The sequence below is a fragment of the Elephas maximus genome, chromosome X (genome assembly GCF_024166365.1).
Source record: "Elephas maximus indicus isolate mEleMax1 chromosome X, mEleMax1 primary haplotype, whole genome shotgun sequence".
Lineage (NCBI taxonomy): Eukaryota > Metazoa > Chordata > Mammalia > Proboscidea > Elephantidae > Elephas > Elephas maximus.
In genome coordinates, this window is record NC_064846.1 from 102,075,555 (window position 1) to 102,098,426 (window position 22,872).

Here is a 22,872-nt window from a genome sequence, read left to right on the forward strand (position 1 = left end):
TCTAGTGCTGCTATAACAGAAATGCCACAAGTGGATGGGTTTAACAAAAAGAAATTTATTCGCTAGCAGTTTAGGAGGCTAGAAGTCTGAACTCAGGGCACCAGCTCCAGGGGAAGGCTTTCTGTCTCTGCTGGTTCTGGGGGAATGTCCTTGTCATCAATCTTCCCCTGGTCTAGAAGATTCTCAGCACAGGGACCCTGGGACCAAAGGACGCCCTCTGCTCCTGGCACTTCTTTCTTGGTGGCATGAGGTCCCTATCCCCTCTGCTGGATTCTCTCTTTTATATCTCAAAAGAGATTGACTCAAAATACAACCTAATCCTGTAGATTGTGTCCTGCCTCATTAACATAACTGCCTCTAATCCTGTCTCATTAACATCATAGAGGTTAGAATTTACAACACACAGGATAATCACATCAGATCACAAATTAGAGGACAACCACACAATATTGGAAATCATGGCCTAGCCAAGTTGATACACATTTTTGCGGGACACAATTCAATGCGTAACACCATCACACACGTTCTTCCCACTCCACCAGCTGCCCAGAGACCACCTGAAGCCTTCTTTACTTTCTTAGGCTGCCTGCCAGCTTGCCCACCCTCCTACCCCTAGACAAGATTTTTTTTTCTCCTGCTCCAGGATGATGAAAGTAAGGGCAAAACTGCAGAGGGCAATAATACAGACTAGTGGGTGGGGAGAGCAACCCCTAGAGTGGGGGTAGAAGCAGCTTGCACTGTAGGAGTCAGGATTTGAAAATAACCCTGGGTGTGATTCATCACCCTCTCCTCCCCGGTCCTGAGGGCCTGGATGCTCAAAGTGGGACCAAGACAAACCAGGGCATGAGGACTTGGGGCAAGCACAGGTTTCCAGCCTGCCCAGCGTCTGGGTATCCATGCAGGGGTCTGAGGACCATGGACTGTGGAAGAAATCTCTTTCTGTCCCACACTTCTGCACCTTTTGTCTGGTTGGCTTTCCTGCTTGAAGGGGTGGGGGGTATGGGCAAACACCACCAGCAGCACTAGTTTTCCAGCTGGTTTAGCTGCATAATCACCACAAAGCTCTCCATCTGTATAGCTCCTGTGGCCCCAAGCATCTTGGAGACAATCCTTTACCTGCCAACTAGGAGTCTAGGCCCCATGCATCAAGTCACCAAATGTCAGGGTGGAAGAGGCTGGGCCATTTAGATACTGACATCTAGAGCCCACCTCCTGGGGTGCAACTGGAAACATCGTTGTTCACAGAAGTGGCATGATTCCTTCAAGTTCACATGAGTTAGTGACTGAACCCTGATTTCCTAAATCTGCTTCAATGCTGAACTTTAAAAAGTGTTGGAAGAAGGAAAATGGAGAGAACCCCAGACTACCTAATTTGGAAATCTCCAAAACGTCACTTAAAAGCCTTCCTTAGAGGTTCTCTAATCCAAACCCATTTTGGACTTCAGGGGGAAACTGAGCCCCAGAAGGATACGACTTATCCAAAGATTTTCACTGGCCCCCGCAGCTACCTTCATACCAGGAAAGTCCCAGGCATTTCTCAGAAGGGAAAGGAGTGGACTACAAGAAAGCCCACACAGCCCGACTGGGGGCTTCCTGGAAATGCCGTCGAAAGCAAAGGAAGGAGGAGAGGGCGGGGAAAGCCCCGTAACCCTTCTCCAAAGCCCGATGCCCAGCCACCCCCGCCCAGCTCCAGCCCTGCTCTGAAGCCCCAGAGCGACCAGTAGGAGATGGGGGTAATGGGTGCACAGTCGCCTTCCACCACCCTACTCGTGGGGCATCCGGAGGAGAAACGCAGCCGGCGCGCTCAGGGTTCGCCCAAACCCGGGGCGGACGTGGCTCGGCTCGCTTCCTCCCAGTCTCTTATTCACACCGCCCGGCGGAACCGCAAGGAGAGTGGCCCGGCCTGAGCGGGCCAGAAAGGCTAGGCGGGGCGAGGGAGCCTAAGCGCCTCCGTCGGTCCAGGCGGATCTCCCCCTGCCGTCGCCCCGACTCCTACCTGCAGGCCGCGTCCACCCCTCTGGGTGCGGGACCAGACACAGCGGCAAGCAGGCAGGAGATGAGCGCGGAACTGCTGTGTCCGGGGCACGCATGGAGACTGAGGTCGGGCGAGGGTAACGGTGCCAGCTAGACAAGCAGCTGCGGCTGCTGCTGCTTAGCCATCGTCACCTCTCAGCGCAGGTGGGGTGGGAGCAGCTGCTAGTAAGGCTGAAGGGACGCCCCACCCACCTCCACGATCCATGACCAATGAGAGCGCAATCAGGCCCACTGCCCCCCACCTCCACCCCAGAAAGTCGCCCAAATCGGGGATGGGCGGGGCCCTGCTTTCTGGCTCCTCCAATCCTCAAGCAGCTGTATCTCCCTCGGGTCACGCTGCTGAGAGGGAGGAGGCGCAAGCTAAGAGCCAGCAATCAAGGGGGAAGGAGCTAGTTGACCAAAGGCACAAAACCAAACCCGTTGCAGTTAAGTCTGACTCACAGCCACCGGAGTAGAACTGTCCCAAAAGGTTTCCAAGGAGTCGTTGGTGGATTAGAACTGCCAACCTTTTGGTTAGCAGCCCGAGCTTTTAACCACTGCACCACCAGGGCTCATTGAGCGCTGAGTGTGTCTGGTACCATATGGGGGCTTTAAAAACGTATGCCAAGTACAGGGGAGTGCTCAGTGACTTGCTAAGGATAATTTGTACGGAGGCCAGTAAAGACAATTTCCATGAGTTCTCTGATTATTAAGGTCAACAAAGAGAGAACCAGAAAATTAAGTATTTGAGCAGGATGTTGCCACCCCCACCTTGCTCAGTCCCCAACATTCTGCGACTTACCCTGTACCCCCACCCCTCTACTCCATGTCAAAACTCTACCTCCAGGGACAAATGTATGGAAAACTTGGGACACTAGCATTAACCTGGCAGGAGAAGGCTCCCCAGGAAGTTCTGACAGCAAGTACCAACAGAAAGCCCATTTAGATTCAGGAAGAAAAATTGTTAGGATTTAAGATTTCTCTCTTGCCTTTTTTTGCAAAGGTCCAACATAAGTTCACAACCTTGATTTCATTATTGAATTGAAGACTCCTATTTAGCCAGGGCGGGGCGGGTCCTAGACTCCATGCAATCCAACCTCTGTCCTTCATATTTACAATAGAGAAACTGGCGAAAAGTGACTCGATCAAGGCTACCCAGAAAATCCATGGCAAGGATAATACCTACACATCAGTTATTTTCTCCACACCTAACAGATAGGAGAAATGAAGTGGAGGTTCCTAGAAGACGGGCACCATGCCCATCTAACATGTTTGCTAGATAAGAGCAAAACACCGATAAGAGCAAAAATCCATCCTTCTGAGGACAGCAAATTTCTCAAGGACGCCTGAGGCACAGGCCGAGCTAAATCTAGTCCCCAGTGTTCCCTTCCTGTCTGGCCATGGGTCCACTAGGCCAAATTGGAATTCTCCCACCTCCTTTCCCTGCTGGCCCTGATGAGAATCAGAGGTGCGACAATGAAGCTAGGCTAACGCCGGTGCATACCTCTCCTTTCCTCTCAATGGCAAGGCTGCAGCTAGCATCCTCTGGCAATTGGTTAAAGGTGACTCATGTCCCTGTAGGTCTTGGATGTGGATCAGGTCTCCACACCAGAACTCACAGCTCGAAACAAAATTCTACGCAGAGTCAGTAACCTTCATAATGGGTGGGAAGGGACATGACTTCCTTCCTGAGGCTAGGCTGCTGTATTTCTGGAGCCAAACTTTTTCTGCTTCTGGACAATTCTAGAAGGACATAAAAGTGGGGGTTCCACAATGATCCTGACACTTCCCTAAGGGCAAGAACTATGTAGAGCTGATTCCACCTGCCTTATGGCACCAAGCACACCAAACCAAAACCGGTTGCCATCTAGTTAATTTTTACTTATAGTGCCCCTATAGGACAGGGTTGAGCTGCCCCACAGGGTTTCCAAGGCTGTAATCTTTACAGAAGCAGACTGCCACATCTTTCTCCCTCAGAGTGGCTGGTGGGTTCGAACCATGGACCTTTCAGTTAGCAGCCGAATGTTTAACCACTGTACTACCAGGGCTCCTTGGCATGAAGCACAGTGTCTACTATATAGTAAGTTCTCAGTAATGTTTGCCAGTTGGTGGATGACAGGTTGAAAATATTCAATGAATAGCCATGATAAAATTACAATTATATAAATAAAGAGCAAACTCGTCTTACCTTTTGGTAGATACATTTAACTGAATCAGATAGTTTGGGTTCTGGGACGCCCAGTGGTTTAAAAAAAAAAAAAAAGGCAATCAAACCAGAAAAATATGAATATCTAAGGGAAAACTACAAAAATGGCAAATGCTATAAATAATAGAAAAAGAGCTCCCCAGTGCCTGGCATAGACTGTTGTTGTCAGGTACCATGGAGTCAGTTCCAACTCATAGCGACCCTTTGTACAACAGAACAAAACACTGCCCGGTCCTGTGCCATCCTCACAATTGTTGCTATGCTTGAGCCCATTGTTGCAGCCATTATGTCAATCCATCTTGTTGAGGGTCTTCCTCTTTTTCAAAGACCCTCTACTTTACCAAGCATGATGTCCTTTTCCAGGGACTGATCTCTCCTGATAACAGGTCCAAAGTATGTGAGACGTAGTCTCATCATCCTTGCTTCTAAGGAGCATTCTGGATGTACTTCTTCCAAGACAAATTTGGCAGTCCATGGTATATTCAATATTCTTCGCCAACACCACAATTCAAAGGCATCAATTCTTCTTCGGTCTTCCTTATTCATTGTCCAGCTTTCACATGATAGGAGGCGATTGAAAACACCATGGCTTGGTTCAAGAGTACCTTAGTCCTCAAGGTGACATCTATGCTTTTCAACACTTTAAAGAGGTCTTTTGTAGCTGATTTGCCCAATGCAACATGTCTTTTGATTTCTGGACTGTTACTTCCATGGGAGTTGATTGTGGATTTGAGTAAAATGAAATCCTTGACAACCTCAATCATGATGACCCTTTATCATGATGTTGCTTATTGGTCCAGTTGTGAGGATTTTTGCTTTCTTTATGTTGAGGTGTAATCCATACTGAAGGCTGTGGTCTTTGATCTTCATCTGTAAGTGCTTCAAGTCCTCTTCACTTGAGTAGGCACTCAATAAACATTCCTTGAATGACTGAGTGAATACAATGGCCAGGAAAGATACAGTTCTAGTATTTGTTATGCACACTGTGACATTTTGAAATGGCCCAGGCAATCTGGTTTCAGCTATTTCTTTGGGTTTTTGTTTTTGTTTTATTTGGTCTCCCTCCCTAGGTTAAGGGCTTGGCTGCTAACCAAAAGGTCAGCAGTTCTAATCCACCAGCTGCTCCTTGGAAATCTTATGGGGCAGTTCTACTCTGTCCTGTGGGGTTACTATGAGTCAGAATCGACTCCAAGGCAATGGGTTTGGTTTGGCTCTACTAATGGTTCTCAGAATTGGTCCCTAACCAGCAGCATTAGCATCACCTGGGAACTTGTTAAAAAAAAAAAAAACCCTTGATGTTGAGATGATTCTGACTCAAAGAAACCCTGGTGGCATAGGGGTTAAGTGCTACAGATGCTAACCAAAAGGTTCAGCAGTTCAAATCCACCAGGCACTCTTCGGAAACTCTATGGGGCAGTTCTACTCTGTCCGATAGGGTCACTATGAGGGAACTTGTTAGAAATGCAAATTCTCAGCAGGGCTTCGAACTGCAATGAACCAGTTCAAAGCCCTGGGCACAGGGTAGGGCAATCTCAGTAGCCACTTGGCCTCCCTAGGCACCCCCCCCCCGCAAGCTATGGACCAGGGGAGTGCTCATTCTCTCCTTCCCTCCTACTGAGCCCGTTCAGAGGATACCACAGCTGGGGGGAAGTGTCAGGGCAGCTCATGACTGCCTTCTAAGCACATAGACATGGCAGCTGGAAGGGGAGAGCCCACACCCACCTAGTGCCAGCCTCCAGCTTTTTCCCAGACACCCAAGAGCCTGTCCTCTCCCCCCAACAAAGACCAGGCCAGGTGTCAGCTTGATGGAAGGCTGGCCCCAGCATGTACACAACAGGCCCATTGGTTGTCTCTGTGGGCCCCTTTTACACCCAGGATGGGGCACGAACCTGGCTTTACCAGCCCTCGCAAAGGGGCCAGAAGATTTCTGTTGCAGGTAGATAAACATTCCCACTCCCACCCAACTCCCTCAGGGAGGGGAGGTCTGCTCTGCCCCTTCCCAAATGAATAAGTGGAGTCGTCCTGGGCAGCAGCACCTAGTGGCCATGCACAGGGCTGGACCTAGACTCTCATAGCAGATGTCTATCCCACTCTCCACCTCCATTTAGAGGAAGGTCCCAGTGCAGTGAGGAAAGACCAGGAAAGGCAAGCCCACTTCAACACAAGCCCCCTCACCTTCCCCACCCCACCCCACATACATATACACTAGCAGCTGAAGCCTGAGAAATCCTCCCCACTGCCTGATTTAACCTCAGCCCCCAAGCTTGCTAATTCCTGGCTAGGCTCAGTTTCCTCATCTGGACAGGAGCTAGTCCCTGATTTCTAGGGTTCCTTCTTTCCATAATATTCTCTGCTTCTATGAGTTTTTCTGTGTGTTACTATGGGATTGTGGCTCCCAGAAGCCCAACATCCATGGGACTTTTGCAGAGGGAGGGAGGGAACTGGGTTTAGCCAAAAAGGGCAGAGGAAATTGAGGAAAAGGAAGGAGAGAAGCTGAAGGAAAAGGCAGAGAAAGGGAGAGGGCTGAGGCCAAGTTGGCTCAGAAGGCTGGAGACCTGGTTTCTGCCCCCAGCTTGCCCTGGAGCCATGAGCACCCAGGTCCCTGAACAGAGCTGTGTCCCCATCTAGGACTCTTCCACGTGTTGTTCCAGGGGCTGCAGCTCCCAGGACAAAGCCTGGAAGAGCAAGGAGAAGGTAGAAGAGGAGAAAGAAGCTTTTCTTCCCCTCCCCACCCCATAGGCTCCACCATCTGCCCACCACATTTGATCTCATGCTACAACCAAATCCTGTGCCCATGAATTTGGAAGGTTGCTTGGGGCAGGAGTGGGGATAGGGGGTAGCTGTTACAGACCCTACCCAGAGCCTGGCCCAGTCCAAACCTGTGATTACGGGTCTCCAGGATTTGGCAATCTCGATTCAGACAGATCGAGTGCCTCCCCCAGCAAACCATCCATCCTATCTCCTGTCCCCGAAGGGCAGCCCTCTAAGGCCCCAGGATGACACCAGAGAAAGCATGGCGTGTGCGGCGAGGGTCACAGGGCCACTCAGCAAAGGAGTCAGGGCTCCTCTTGACCTTGGAATCCCTGCCCCCCTCAATTCTTGAAGTGTAGCCTACCCTCCCTGCAAAGCCCCAACACACACACTTATTGCCTCTCTCTCTCTCTCTGGTCAAATAAGATTTCTGATCTGACCTCAGCCAGGGCCAGGGCTTCCCCACGTACATGGATCAACCAATCAGACAACATAAAGGAGCCCTGGTGGTGAAATGGTTAAGCACTGAGCTGCTAGCCAAAAGGTTGGAGATTCGAACCCACTCAGCAGCTCCATGGAATAAAGTCTTGGCAATCTACTTCCATAAAGATTACAGCCAAGAAAACCCTATGGGGCAGCTCTACTATGTCATATGGGGTCACTGTAAGTCGGAATCAACTTAACAGAACCCAACAACAACATCATCAGGCAACATGGACATACAGACCTTGTATGTGCCAGGCACTGTCAGGGACCTGGGGAAGGAAGTGGCGCAGGCAGGCTTCACAGTCAGGGGTCCCTGACTTCCTGGACTGCCAGGGACAGTGGAGGAGGCAAGAGCAGATCCAGACAGAGAATGGTCACGCCAGGTAGGCAACCAGGCAAGAGAGAATGATGATGACTGGCTGACCGGTGAAGTCCTGAGGGCTGGGAGGGAGGGGCAGCAAGGCTCCCAATATGGACAAGCCCTGATGTCTCTGGATCAACAGACCCCAGGAAACCAACTCCCGGTGCCCTACCCCACCAAGGCTCCTTCTTCAGGGGCCAGGACACTGCACCTCTGGCTTCTACGCCACTTCTGCCACTGAGGACCTGTGTGACCTGGCCAAGAGTTTGGCCCTCTCTGGGCCTCAGTTTCCCCATCTGTACCATCAGAGGGTAGATCCAAGTATGATGATGAATCTATGGCAGAAACTCAACCTCATTTGCAATTTCCTCTCTGCCATTTGGGTGGGGGTGAAGGAGAATTACTAGGAAAAAGTAGAGCGCAGAGCCTAGAAAAGTTTTTTGAAGGCCCAGTGAAATTTATATTTTTCAATTTTTAAAAGGACAAAGTGCCAAGCACCCTGGGACATCCCTTGGAGTGGAAGCAGACCTTGGGATGGAGCTTTTGGGCAATGTGAGCTGTCTGAAAAGAGGCTGCCAGCATGGCTGAGCTAAATAGTACAACTGAGGACAGAGTGAGACGATAAGGGTCCTTCAGAGGGTTAGGGGGAGCAAGGAGTTACAGGGTAAGTGATAAGAACCCAAAGGTTTGGAGACAAAAAGAGGGATGGAAAGGCCAGAAAGGTAATGGAATGAAGAGGTAAAAATATAGGCCAAGGGTCAGACATACAGTGGGGACAGGACCAGGAAGACACAGAAGGTGGAAGTGTAGCTCCAGAGGCAGAGACAATGAAGGTGCAGGAAGGTAAGAAAGAGGGTAAGGGATGTACCGTTTATTAAGCAACTATTACGTGTTATTAAAGGAGCCCTGGTGGCGCAGTGGTTAAGCGCTCAGCTGTAACCACCCAAAAGGTCGGTGGTTCAACCCACCAGGGGCTCCAGAAAAAGATACTGGCAGTCAGCTTCCATAAAGATTACAGCCTTGGAAACCCTATGGGGCAATTCTCCTCTGTCCTATACGGTCGGTCGCTGTGAGTAAGAATCAACTCGACTTTCAGCGGGGGTCCTGTAATTAACCAATGCTATTCTTTTTTGAGCGGGGTAAGAAAGCAGTGGGAGAGAGGAGGTAGGTGCAAAGAAAGAACACCGGGATAAGCGGCAGAGGCATTTTGAGGACAGAGCAAGGGCTGGCTAAGAATTAGAAGAGAGCAGGCGAGTGGGGATGGGAGGTCTGAAAACCGGGGCCGGCAGGCCAGGGGAACTGGGGCCCCAATATTGGGTTTTAGACAAGCGGACATAGGACTAATAGATGAAAACCCGACTGGAACCAAAGATGAGGAGGCGAGGGAGACCCGGAGCTTTGCGAAGCCGGCTCAGGAAGGGAAGGAGCAGGAGGTGCTCAGCGAAGTGCAGCCGAGCCCTGGCCAACCCAGTGAGGTCGGCCTGGCTCTGTTCACCTGGTTTCCAGCGCAGTGGGTCCCACTGGGTGCCCTTCACACCCCACAGTCTCCACGTCGCGGGTTTAGGGAGCCCTAAGGGCGGCCCCCAGCCCTGCGCCTTGGCCATAAGTCCGTGCGCCCAGACGTTGGCGTCGCAGCCGCGCCCAGGCGGCTCCCAAGCCGGCTAGAGCCAGAGTGTTGGCGCCTGGGGTGGTTGCCCGAGGCTGAGCTGGATAGCTAGCGAGGGAAGCGGGAAGTGAGGGATTGAAGTATCCGCTGAGCCAAGGTGGGGGGGCGTGGTTGCCCCGCCCCCTCAGCTGGTGACTTGAAAGTTCCACGAGCTCCCCCCACTTGGGCAAGAGCTCCCCCTTTTGTATTCTACACTGGACTGGCCTCAAGTCACATCTAGCTCTGCCACTCTGCCTCCATTCCCAGTCTGGCGTCACCCTCTCACGTTTTCCACCCTGGACCCCTATTTGAGTGATATCTCACCACTGATCCCCTTTCTTCCTGCTTCTTATACACCAGTGGAAGATAGTGGGGATCCTCGCCACCAAATTTCACCAGTCACATGACATGGCAGAAGATCTCGTACAACAGCTAGATGGAGAAAGGAACAATAGCTTCTGCCTTCTTGGTGGACTGACTCACCTACTCCTCAGCTTCCTCCCTCTCCCGGTTCCCTTCCCATTGATTTTCCTAAGTGTCTAGTCTGATCAGAGCAACAGGGTCGGCCTGGATCCGTAAGGACACCTTGAAACGTTTCTAGTACTGAGAATATCCTGTACCTTCTAAGTGGGAGCAATCCTTAGAGACTCCCTTATGTTACCGATGGGAAACAGACCCAGGAATGGAAATGACTTGGCCAGTTGGTTAACCTGTCTGATTCTTACCTTCCTTATCATCTGACCAAAACAAAATACAAAAGAAACCCGTTGCCATTAAGTCGATTCTAACTCATAGTGACCCGATAGGATAGAGTAGAGCTGCCCCATAGGGTTTCCAGGGCTGTGAATCTTTACAGAAGCAGACTGCCACATCTTTCTCCTGCAGAGAGACTGGTGGGTTTGAACCTCTGACCTTCTGGTTAGCAGTCAAGCACTTAACTACTGTGCCACCAGAGCTCCTTTCCTTACCATCTAAAAAAAAAAATTCCGAGGTTAAATACCTTCTCATGTTGCAGGACTGTTGTGAGGACCTAAAGGGCTGAGCATGATGCCTGGCATAGAGTAGGGTCTCCATTAAGAAAAATAAACTTTTATTGTCAAAGAGATCAGCACTGGGATTTATCTCAAAAAATGCCTTGGCCCAGGATCCGAAGTTATATAACCCATTTTCTCTTACCCTTACTCCCCACCCACAGCAAGCAAATTTGCATTACCTGGTTTGGGGATGGGGCAGTGGGGTCCTGTGTAGTTTGCTTACAATGGAGGGATAGTGGATAATTGCCAGCTCTCAGGCCTAATCATTCCCATTCCACTTCTGGTGGTGGCCAGTAAGGGGGCCAAGGTTCTAACACTGACTACACTATCTGAGGCATAACCTAGGCAGTTTCCCCTCCTTTAGCCTGTTTTTTCATCTGTAAAATGAGGACACTAATCCTATAAAACAATGGGAATAATGAATGTGCTTTGTAAACAATAAAGGGATACACAGGGGAAGGTCACAGCCCTTCCACTCTACCTTCTCCATGCCCTAGGCTATGAGTCTAGGGCTAAGCACTCATTTGGGATGGACAGGTTAGGAGGTGTTATAGGATGAGGCTCAGGCACTATTCTTTCCTCTCAGTGCCTCTAAAAGTCATTCTTCTTATACGTTCCAGAAAAGGAGTTTGAGAGCTATTGTGTGCTTATTTACATGAGATTTGTATTCACTTTCCATAGACTAAATGTCAGAGCTAGAAGGGAATTGGAGACCACAGTGGTGACCTCTACTCCTTTCCCCCAGGGCAATATTGGCACATAGTAGGTGCTCATGAAATATTTACTGAATGAATGCATTCTTCGTTTGGAGAAGGGAACTTGCCCAAGCACAAAGTCTGTTTCAGGTCCAGACAGAGCTTCTGGCTCTAGTTTACTCCTCATTCAATTATGCCATCCTATCTCACAGAATTCATTTTTTACCGAAAATGATCATAAATCAGTAGGGAGTACATTTCTCTTCTCCCAGCATCCTCTGGCCTATCAGCAATTCCCATTCTGGACTAGCTCAGCCTGAAAAACAGCCATTGGGATGGCCCCTGTCTATGCCCAGCTTGATTTCCAGCAGACCCTGCACTGCCCCTGATGCAGGGCTAAGTTCCCCTCTAAGGAAAAGGAGGTCCCAATCAACTTCCTCTGAACACAGGAGCTTCCCTTTTGCTCTCTGGTGCGGCGGGAGTACGGGACACAGCTCCTCAGCAGCGACAGTGCAGAAGGAAAGGCGGCAGCAGCCATTTCCTACCCTGCTAAGTTATCTCCCTCCCTGGCCAGTCCCTCCTCTCTTTCCTGAGTTATGCTACTTTAGCCATAGCCAGAACAGTGATATGAAAAGGCTCCAAAGTTTAACTTAAATCACAGAACCTTGGAGCTCTGGAAATGACCTTAGAGGTCATTTATTCCAACCTCTTTCCCACTGCAGGAATACCCTTTGTTAGCAAAATTGGGAGAGGGAGAACATCTTAGCATCTTACCTAACCTCTCAGAACTTCAATTTTCCCCTCCATACAATGGACAGTATAATACTTACCTGATAGTGTTGTTGTGGGAGGACATGTGAGAATGGATTTAATAAAAGCTAGTATGTTTCTTTTTTTAATATGTATTGAGCACTAACTGTATGGCTGGCATTGTTTTAAGTGCTTTTCAGATATTAACACATTTAATTCTTACCACAACCCTCAAAAGTAACCAGTTGTCCTCGAGTCAATTCTGACTCATGGTAACCAATGGATACTATTATTATTATCATCATCACCCTCATTTTACAGATGGAGAAACTAGGGGACAACAAAGGTAATGTAACTTGCTAAGTTCACACAGCTAGTAAGTGACATTGGCAGAATTTGCACCCTGAACCTCAGTTTCCACCCAAATAATGGTGATGATCACCCTTACCCTAGAGAATGATTCATCAGGAGAGTTCAATGAGCTTACAGGTATCTGTGTGCTGGAACCTTTGTACTCAAGTACCCCTAGAGGCACTGGGTGGGTGGGATCCCTAGAGGCTAGGGGGAAGAATGTGAAGAAACCTTTGGGGACTAAGGGTGGGGAACCCGAAGCTTCGGTTCTGAGCAGGGAATGTCTTTGAAGTCCATGCTCTTATCTTAAAAATCCACTTGAATTTTCCAGTATAACTCCAGTTTTCCAGAATTAACTCCAGTATATATCGTGTTTGTTTTCATATAAAAATTGATGTTTTTCTCCTCTAAGCCTCTGAGGAAAGCCAACACTTCAGAAAGATGGGTCATATTGATCCTGTGGATTCTTATGCCTCCAAGCCACTGCCTTGAACTCTAGGGGTACCAGACACCTGGTGCATGATAGGACCTTAGTCAAGGAGAATAGCTAATGTTTATGAAGCACTCATTATGTCAGCCAGCATTCTAAGCATTTTCCACATATGATTCAATCATCACAACAACACTATGAAGAGGATACACTATTTTCATTGCCCCCATTTTCATATGGGAAAACTAATACAAAGAAGTTAAGTGATTTCCTCAAGGTCACACAATTTGGAAGTGACCACTGGGCTTAAAATCCAGACAGCCTGACTGTTGGCCTTGGCTAGTAACCACTATACATACTGCCTATCAAGCCACAGCAGAGCCTCTTTTAATCCATCACATCCACTACTTCCTGCCAGGATGATTGATTTGATTCTTGGCAGAAACAGTAGCAATTTCAATTAGATTGGCAGCTCCTTGAGGGCACAGTTGTGACGTCTCTCCCCCCACCGCACCCTTCCCCAAGTCAATGCTAAGTCAAGAGCTGTGTTGTGCCCAGTGCTGATGATGAAGGCATTCATGTTTGGCAACTGTCTTAGGCTGGGTTCTCTAGAGATGCAAAACCAGTAAAGTGTGTAAATATATACATAGAGAGATTTATATTAAGGAAATGGCTCAAACAATTGTAGAGGCTAGAATGTCCCAAGTCCTTCGATCAGGATAGAGGCTTCTCCTAATTCACCAGGCCACAGGGTCTGGTGAACCCAAGAGAGGCCGATCGGAGAGCAGGGCTCTTGTTCACAGGTTGTGAAGATTAACAAATCCCAAGATTGGTAGGCAAGACCGCAAGGCTTCTCCTGATTCACGTAACTGTGGGGCTAATGAACCCAAGATCAGCAGGTCAGAGAGCACGACTGTTGCTCACAGGGGGTGAAGATCAATGAATCCCAAGACCAGCAGATAAGCTGCTAGCTCAAGTCCCAAGAGCCAGAAGTCAGATGAACAGGAGGCAGCCACAAGATCCACAGCACGCAAAAAAGCCAGAACATCTGCTTATATTCGGAAGCAGGCCACACGCCCAAGGAGATTCCCTTTCAACTGATTGGCTCGGCTACTCACAGCAGATCCCATCATGGGGGTGATCACATATAAACACTGAGAATCGTGGCCCAGCCAAGTTGACACACGATCTTAACCATCACAGCAACTGACAGCTTCCTGGCTGATGACAGCCTCTTGAGCCTAGCACCTGTTGGGTTCGTGAATAGAACACTAGCATTTCACACAGGACTCCTCTGCCACCCTCCAAGGAAAAGATCTAGCTCTGGAAATGACTGCTCATATCCTACAGGGACAAGTCCACACTTCTAAGAATGGCATTAAAAGCCCTGCTCAAGCTCACTCAGCTGAATCAACAGGCATTCTCAGAACACACTACACTTTGTTCACCCTCCAAAGGTATTACAGGCTCTCTTCTCTCCAGCAAGAGTGCTCATCTTTATTTCCTAATGAAATGGCGGCTGAGAGATTCAGAGTGTTCTTTCCCCAATGTAACTGGGGTGCAGGAACATAAAGATTACTCAACAAACATGCATGGAATGGAACCACAAGTGGTGAGAGAGGAAGAGAAAGAATACCCCACCATCGCCACCATACATGTGACAGGACCAAATCTGGCACCCTGGCCACAAAGCCACTCACAGTAACAGCGCATCTATTAAATCACGAAAGACACCATTTCTGGAGCCTGCTCTGGAGAACTGAGTTCATTGACTTCCCTGTTTCCCCCTTCAAAGGCCCCAGGCTGCCTCTGCAATTCAGAGGTTCATGTGGAAAAAAGCCAGGGGCTTGGAGGCGACCCCAGTGAGTTGGGGTTTGCTACTTTTGGTCTCAAACATTGTGCTTCACTGAATTCACTCTGTCCTTCCCTCGCTGGCCAAATGCACTTTGTGGAAAAGCAGAAGGGAGTTTGGACACAACTCTGATCTCAAGTCCTGGCTCTGCCATTCAGTAGCTGTGTGATCTTTGGCAAGTCACTGAGTCTCAGTTTCTTCACCTAAAAAATGGAAATCAAACCCAAGGTCGAGAAGGGAAGAGTGTTGACATGTCATGGGGTTGGCAACCAATGTCACAAAACAATATATGTATTAATTGTCTAATGAGAAACTAATTTGCTCTGTAAACCTTCATCTAAAGCACAGTAAAGGAAAAAAAAAAAAAGGAAATCATTTTTCCTGCCCTGAAAGCCTTGAGATAATAGATCTGAGAGCACTTTATAACAAGGAAATGACTAGATATAGATACAATATCAGAGGGAGCACTACTTCCAGTGGGGTTCTGCAGCTTTTCAGTTGAAGGTAGAAAGGTCAAGGGCGAGCCTTAACCTCTCCCCTGTCTCTACCTTGCTGTGTATGACCATGGCTTTCTTTGGGCCTTAGTAAAATAAAAAGGAAAATTCCTAGGCCGTTGCAGCAAAGCCTGAGAAGGGTGGTTTGATGGGCAGCAACAGTGTATATGTGTACAGATTTTACTGGAGAGAATGGGCCCCTGAGAACTCTAACTCTCAAAGCAGCCATGGAATTGAACACCAATTTCAACACTTACTGAAGACATGTCACATCATTTCTCTGAGCCTCAGTTTCCTTACTTGTTCAATGGAGACAGTGACACCTACCTCCCTGTGGACCATATGTGAAAGCATCTATAAGATGTAGTTATCAGTGGAAGATTCACAGCTTACCCCTCCACCCTGCCTCATTGCTTTCTTCCTATTCTTGAATTACTGAGAGCTATTCTTACAGCCACAGAGCACAGACAGATGTTCCCAGCCCTCAATAGGCTGCTCAGTTCTCACATCCACTAATTCTTTCTGCCTTTATCTTGGGAGGTAGTTACAGTGCCCACCTACAGCCACCCCTACCCCAAATTCCACACCTTCACCTCAGTCAGAATTTGAAGAAACCTCTCCTCCTCTTCCTACCATCAGGCAGGATATAGCATTGACACACAGTAACACACGTCCTGAAGCCTGGCTCAGGATCCCAAGGCTCTATTCATTTGAGAAACTGGCCTTGCCATGAACAAAAGGTGATTAAGGATAAGGACAATGAGAGGTTAAGCAACTTAGACAAGTTGCTTAACTCTGCCTCCTGTATCCCCACCCTCTTGTGACTAACCCAGAAGGCCGGTAAAGAATGGCACTGGGCAGGCCTTGTTTGCATCCATCTTTGGTGTGTTCCCCTGAGACCCTTGGCTGGTACCAGAGTGGTCAGGGCCTTCACAGAAGCCCAGCCTGGAGCTGTCGGGACAGAGAGCATCTAGTCCACCCCCTCACGGTAAATATGGGTATCCTGAGGCCTTCCCAAGGAGGGGCAGGCAACTCAGTTCTCTGCACTTGGGCTTTGCCCTCTAGTATCTGCCCCTGTCTTGCCCTGCCCTGCAGATTCAGCCTTCAAGGGCTCTTACAGGGCCTGAGTGGCTCAAGAGATGAGGTCAGAAGAGATTCCAGAGAAGTCCCGGTGTTCTCTGGGGAGAACTTCTCCTGTGATTTCTCCTCAGCATGGAGTCCCTAGGTAACCCATACTGAATTACTCTAAACAAAAGTTGGCAACACACGGGTTCTTGGATAAACAGCATTGGTGGCCACCCCTTGAACAGATATGGGCACATGTACACGTAAGCAAAGGAAACCAGGCTGATGTCCCAGGACCATGGAGGGGAAGGAGCCCTGTGAAAATGCCAGTTTGGGCCAAGATTCCAACAGGAAGGCCTATATGGCTAGATTTAGCCCCAAGTCAGCTACGTTATGCAGACTGGAGATATAAGGGAGAGGGACTACATAGCTTGTCAAATAGAATCCCAAACTCTATGCAGTGAAAGGCCCCATGCCAAAAAGGTTTTTTCTTGTCTTGAAGTTGGGGTGGCTCTGGCAGGATATGAATGTCCAGTGGGACTGGTGATATTCAGGGCTCAGGGGCAAGGCTTCTGGATCAGCCAACCCTTCCCTCCTGCTTATTTTAGCTCTTCTCTGCCCAAACTTCAAACATTCTGTTTTCTGTTTTCTGTTTTAACCAGGGAGGCTGTGTTTCTTTTGACCGTTGCCCTCCATGCCTAGTGGAACCCTACTCCGTACCCCACTTTACGTTTGACTTGCCTTGTAATCTCGAACAAAGGATAAAATATCTTCATCTGAGCATAAAATGGTTGGATTGACTAGATCAGTTGTGGGCTTTCAAATTTTGCCCCACAGCGGCCTACCATGAGGAAGGGGAGTACAGGGTAAGGCTGAGGATCCAGCCTCTCACCCCCCTGCCTTGCTTCAATCAGAGCCACAATGATTTTTATCTGTTTCATATATTGGGGTTCTACACAGGATTTGGTTTGGGGGAAAATTCTATATCTAAGGAAAATTTACAAGTCAGTGGGCTGGATATGTTCTCGCACCTGAGCCTCATTTACCTTCTGAGTGGCCACTACATAACACAATACAAGTGAAAAGCTTAAAACAGTGAGCAACACATAATAATGATGTTGACAGTAATAGCTAGCATTTATTGAGCACCAACCATGTGCCAGGCTCTGTTCAAAGTGCTACACTCATTTGATTCAGCCAAACCTTCTGAGGAAAGCACGACTTTTATCCCCATTTTATTTTATTCTTGTTGTTGTTTTAATTGGCAAATTATGTTACCCCTTGTCTGTGAAATGGGCTGAGTTCTCATAATTTGACTGTATGAGTAAAACAGGATTCATGGCTGTAGAGTAGCAGACCCAGAGCTGGGCACACTGCTCTGGTAGTCCAGGCCAGGCTGCATGGTGCCCTCCTGTTGGTGTGCCAAATATGCTGAGGTAAAGGCTACAGCCCGGGCCACTTCTCCAAACAGTGAAAATAAGGACTGGCTTGCGTGCTTAGAGCCTAAAAGGAATCAGGCAGCAGAGCTGGCGGGAACTTATAATGTGGCTGGATGCTCCGCATGAGACACAACTGTTCTGATTTGCCATATCTATCCCTGACTGATTTGTCACTCTAAATGTCCTTCATTTGCCTTATCTAGCCTTCCTTCTTCCCTTTATTTGCTCCTTTTCTAGCCCCCTTCAATCCTCTATTTTTCTCTTCCTCTTCCCTCGCTCAGCAAGACTCATAATAACTTGCTAAACCACAACCTTCAGATTTATTACATTTCCACTTTCCAGGGGAATTTTGCAGCTGGGCTTGACTGCTTCTCCTGATTGATCCTCCCTTCTCTGGTCACGTTCATCTCCTCTCAGTCCCCACTCACTTTCCCCAGGCTAGTTCCCTTCACTTTAACCCCTTCAACCCATAGGTGACTTGCAAGAGGCTTGCCCCTTACCCCCTTTTCTTGGCTGCCAGAGACACTAAGTCCATGGCTAATTCAATTCCCCTTTCTGGGTCTCAGTTTCTCCATCGGTAAAAGGCTGAGGGTGAGTTATGGAAGTTAGACTAAATGATACCTGAGGAGCTTTCCAGCTCTAACTCCCAACAGTTTTACATCTGATCTTTTTGGGAAATTGAATCTCCTTTGGTTAAGTACTCAGCTGCTAACCGAAAGGTGGACGGTTGGAACCCACCAGCTGCTCCGTGGGAGAAAGATGTGGCAGTCTGCTTTTATAAAGGTTAAACCAAATAAAAACCAAACCCGTTGCCATCTAGTCAATTCTGACTCATAGCGACCTTATGTGACAGAGAACTGCTCCGTATGGTTTTCAAGGAGCGGCTGGTGGATTTGAACTGCTGACATTTTGCTTAGCAGCAAGGATCTTAACCGCTGTGCTACCAGGGCTCACCATAAAGATTACAGCCTTGAAAACCCTATGGGGCAGCTCTACTTTGTCCTATAGCATTACTATGAGTCAGAATCAATTCGACAGCAATAACCCACCCAGTGCCGTCGAGTCGATTGGGACTCATAGCGACCCTTTAGGACAGAGCAGAGCTGCCCCATAGAGCTTCCAAGGAGCGCCTGGCGGATTCAAAATGCCGACCCTTTGTTTAGCAGCCGTAGCACTTAACCACTACACCACCAGGGTTTCCAAATAGGTTTATATATATATAATTTGAATCTCCTTGACAATATTTTATGTATATATGATATATAATTTGGCAGGGAACTTTGAAAGCATTCGCAGAGGCCAGAATCTGAGGAACTGAGAGCTGAGGAAGGTAAGGGGTGAGAATAGGGGTTACAGAATTTTCAGAGTAATAAAAAAAAATCACACCGGGGCAATGAGGCTAGTCCACTTGGTGGAGTAGCATCATTCTGCAAGCCAAGTAACTAGAAAAATGATACTTTTAGCTGGATTTAGCTTCAAAGAAAGGTCAAGAAACTGTGTGCCCAGAACAAAGTAAGAGCAAAGTATCAGCACCTCTAGGTGTAGCGCAACACCCAGGATTCAGTCCCATATATCCTGACATTCACAACCTGCCTGTTCTGGACAAGTCACTGGAACTAGGGGCAATGGGGGACACAGTCCCAGATAGACTGAAGTTCTCAGAGTGCTTAGAGTCAAGCTGCAGAGACAAGCATAGAGATAAATAAGGCGTTCTTTACAGCTTCCAAAGTGTTTTTCGTTTCTTTTGTCTTATTTGGTTCTCATAACAACCCTGCTGGATAGCAGGAGAGGAACTCCTACACTACATTTAACAAAGCAGGGCACTATGGGTCAGAGAGGAAAACTCCCTTAAGTTTATCTGACTAACAAGTGAAGAACTGAAAATCAAACCCAAGTGTTCAGACTTCAGAGCCTCTGCTCTGTCCAAAACACCATGTTCTCTCATTTTCAACAACTTTGACAATAGAAGATTTCTGAAAAGCTACAAAAACTCTTAATAGTGGTTAACTCTGGAAAGTGGGAGTGGGGAGTTATGGGACTTTGGTGCTATACTTTATATCCAGATATACAGGTTGAATCTATTACTTGCAGCATGTATTTTAATCCACATGTGTAAAGAAATAGCTCAAACACAAGGTAGAATATGACCCATGCTATAAGACAGACACCAAGTATGCTGGGGATTCAAAGGAGGGAGGAGGCAATATTTGAGCCGAGCTTTCAAAAATGGCAAAGGTCCAAACAGACTGAGATGGGGGGAACCCCGGGATCCCAGAGACTGCAAAACTCAGCAGCTGCTGCTGCCTTCAGAGACAATAGGCTGGCCTAGAGTGGGCAGGATTTCCTGTTTTCTTTCCTTTCCTCATTTTATATTGTAAGATACCTGGACCGGAGTCCCTCACCTAGACTATGATCTCAGGGCTTGCTCTGGAGATGTCCAGCTGGGCCAGTCCAGTCAGACATTGGCAGAAGGAGCCATAGGGACCAACGGAGGTCAGAGGCCCTGAGTGCAGGCAATGGACTTACAGAGATGGGGTCCCAGACAGGCCTCTCATGTTGCTTTTCACTAGGGTCCAAGATTCAGTATCCAAATATCAGATGATAAGACCGACGTTTTCACATGTTTTGGAAAATCAAGGCCAAATGCATTTTCAATTAACCCTTTGGTGACCCAATTATTTTCTGCTTTGAATTTTTTATTAATACCATGTATTTTCATCAATGGAAGCATGCTGAATCATTGAGTGTGTCTGGATTGGAGCCTTGGTGGTGCAGTGATTAAGAGCTCAGCTGCTAACCAAAAGGTTGGCAGTTCAAATCCACCAGCTGCTCCTTGGAAACCCTATAGGGCAGTTCTACTCTGTCCTATAGGGTCACTATGAGTCAGAATCAACTTGATGGCAATCTGTGTGGTCTGGTTTCAGTATGGATCTTTTTTTCTTGCCTCCTCCTACAAGCCTACCCTAAGTGTTTAGCGGTACATGTGAAGTACCACGAATTATACCCCAGAGCCCTCACTGGGGTCTTGTACATATGTGTAGCAAATAATTTTCAAAATTTCTATTTTTCCTAACAAAAATTCAGACACCTCATATAATACCCTGTAAAAACAGTAATTTGTGGCACACGCCCCTTTCTTCAGTTTCAAACAGCCATAAAGGCCCCTAACTTGTGGCAGCGTGCACTGTCAGTGGTGCAGCAGCTTCCAAATAAACCCCAAAAGCCGAAAAATGTGATGATCTCTATATGTACCACCTGGCACAAATTAAGGGTCACATAACCATAAGCTCAAAGGACCTTAGGGGCCACCCAAACCAATATCCTCACCTTAATGATGGGGAAATTGGGACCCAGAGAGGAGAAGGAACTTGCCCAAGGTCACAGGGTCTGTTAGTAGCCAAGTAAACACATCATGCCTGGTTGTACATTAGCCCCAGTGATAAATGACTCTTGCTGTGAACAGGGCCTCAAAGGGGCTCATTGGCAGCTATGAAAAGAGTAGCACATGTAGTCTTTGGAGACCTGAGGTGTATGAGACATATCTGATTCCTCCATCACACCACCTGAAGCTACCCTCTAGCCTGAGCAAGGCCTCCCTGGAGTGGGGGTCGGGGCTCCAGAGACACGATTCAACACTTGCCCTTCCCATCCCAGAGACCCTGGGGCTCCTTCTTAAAGTCTCAGCTTCTGCCTTCTTAATCTCAAATCCAACTTCTGGACTAGAGAAAAGATCCCTCCCTTCCCCCTCCCTACTGCCTAAGCTGGTCGTGGCGGTAGTTTATAACTTAATAACCATAATCTAGGAGCTTATAAAGAGCTCTCAGTCCTATCATCATATTTGGTTCCTGCAACAACCCAGGGAGTTCAGTATTTTGATCCCCATTTTAAAACTGAGAAAATTGAGGCTCAGAGCTAACAAGTGACACAATTCAGACCCAGAGATTGAGCTCTTTCCACCATTCTAAAGCTGCCTTTTATATTTGTTTCTTGGCCAATGATGGATGGGTGGATGGGTGGGTGACTGAATGCATGGGTAGAAGGGTGGGTGGATGGACGGACGGACGGACGGACAGATGGATGGATGGATGGGTGGGTGGGTGGAGCAAATAGTTCCTGAGCACTCTGTGGCTAACTCTGAATTAGGTGTGAGAATACAGAGAGAAATGAGACAAAGTTTCTACCCTCAAGGACCCACTGCTTCAGTCAGTGTTTCTCTAATTTTTCCACCAAAGTGCCTCCTAATGGCTGAAGAGAATAAACTCATTCTCCACGCAGCCCCAGGGAGCTGGAGGAGAAGCCAGGATGCAGCCAGCCACAACTGAGAAATTTCTTTGAAGTGTACAGTTTTATCTTAAAAATTCATGTGAATTTTGCATCTATTCCATCATATGGAACCCTGGTGGCACAGTTGGTTAAGAGCTCAGCTGCTAACCAAAAGGTCAGTGGTTCAAATCCACCACCCGCTCCTTGGAAATCCTATGGGGGCAGTTCTACTCTGTCCTATAGGGTCGCTTTGAGTCAGAATCTATTTGATGGCAACGGTTTTTTTGTTTATCATTCCTGTAAAGCTTGTTCTTCAGAGAATAAGCCGCATTTCCCAGCCAAAAAAAAAAAAAATTCACCAGGTTCCTCCCTGCTGAAGAAAGGCCAGCCCCTTTAAATGGTAACCTGTTGAAATATGTGAGTACCTACTATGTGACAGAGCCCTGGCGGTGCAGTAGTTAAGCATTTGGCTGCTAACCAAAAGGCTAGCAGTTCAAATCCACCAGCCGCTCCTGGGAAACCCTACAGGGCAGTTCTACTATGTCCTATAAGGTCGCTATGAGTTGGAATCAACTTGACAGCAACAATTTTTTTTTTCTCATATAGCTATGCTTGTTTTAGTGATGTTTTGCCCCCAGATCTTTTAGAGAAAACCAACCATTCCAAGAAGACGCTCCTGGAAGCATCTTCAAGGAAGAAGTTTGGCTAACCTCTGGCATTCCTCCACTTACTCCCAGGGGGACATACAGCCCTTTTTGACAAGCAAGAAACAGTGGTAGGCTTTTGTGTGGAGAAGGTATTGTGATACTGTGAAACTAAGATTTTGGTAAAGAGGTTATGTGTGTGTGCACGTCCACACACGTGTACATATGTGCCTGTAGGAGCTCCAGAGCTGATTTCCTTACAGAACCATCTTGGCACTCAAAGATGACCCACTCTTCCACCCTGCCAGCCTCCTGTGAACTAGCCTTGTTCCTCAGCCCAGAAACCAGATCTGAAAAGGACCCCAGGGGTTCTGGAAGGTTTTTTTTTTTTCT

The 22,872-nt window shown here is 47.8% G+C and overlaps 1 protein-coding gene across 5 annotated transcripts in view; it reads right to left on the reverse strand.

Moving 5' to 3' along the window:
* Positions 1 to 22,872, reverse strand: part of STARD8 (StAR related lipid transfer domain containing 8) — a 110,026-nt gene that overhangs the window by 37,873 nt on the left and 49,281 nt on the right. Inside the window, exon 1 of one of the 5 annotated variants that reach the window (XM_049872348.1) lies at positions 9,313 to 9,535. The exons of 1 other annotated variant lie outside the window; for it this stretch is intronic. In XM_049872348.1, the coding sequence (XP_049728305.1) occupies positions 9,313 to 9,421 (109 nt within the window). In that variant the 5' untranslated portion in view covers positions 9,422 to 9,535. Of the gene's footprint in view, positions 1 to 1,996; positions 2,551 to 9,312; positions 9,536 to 22,872 lie in introns of those variants that run through there. 3 more of the 5 variants (XM_049872352.1, XM_049872349.1, XM_049872353.1) reach the window with 3 other exon arrangements.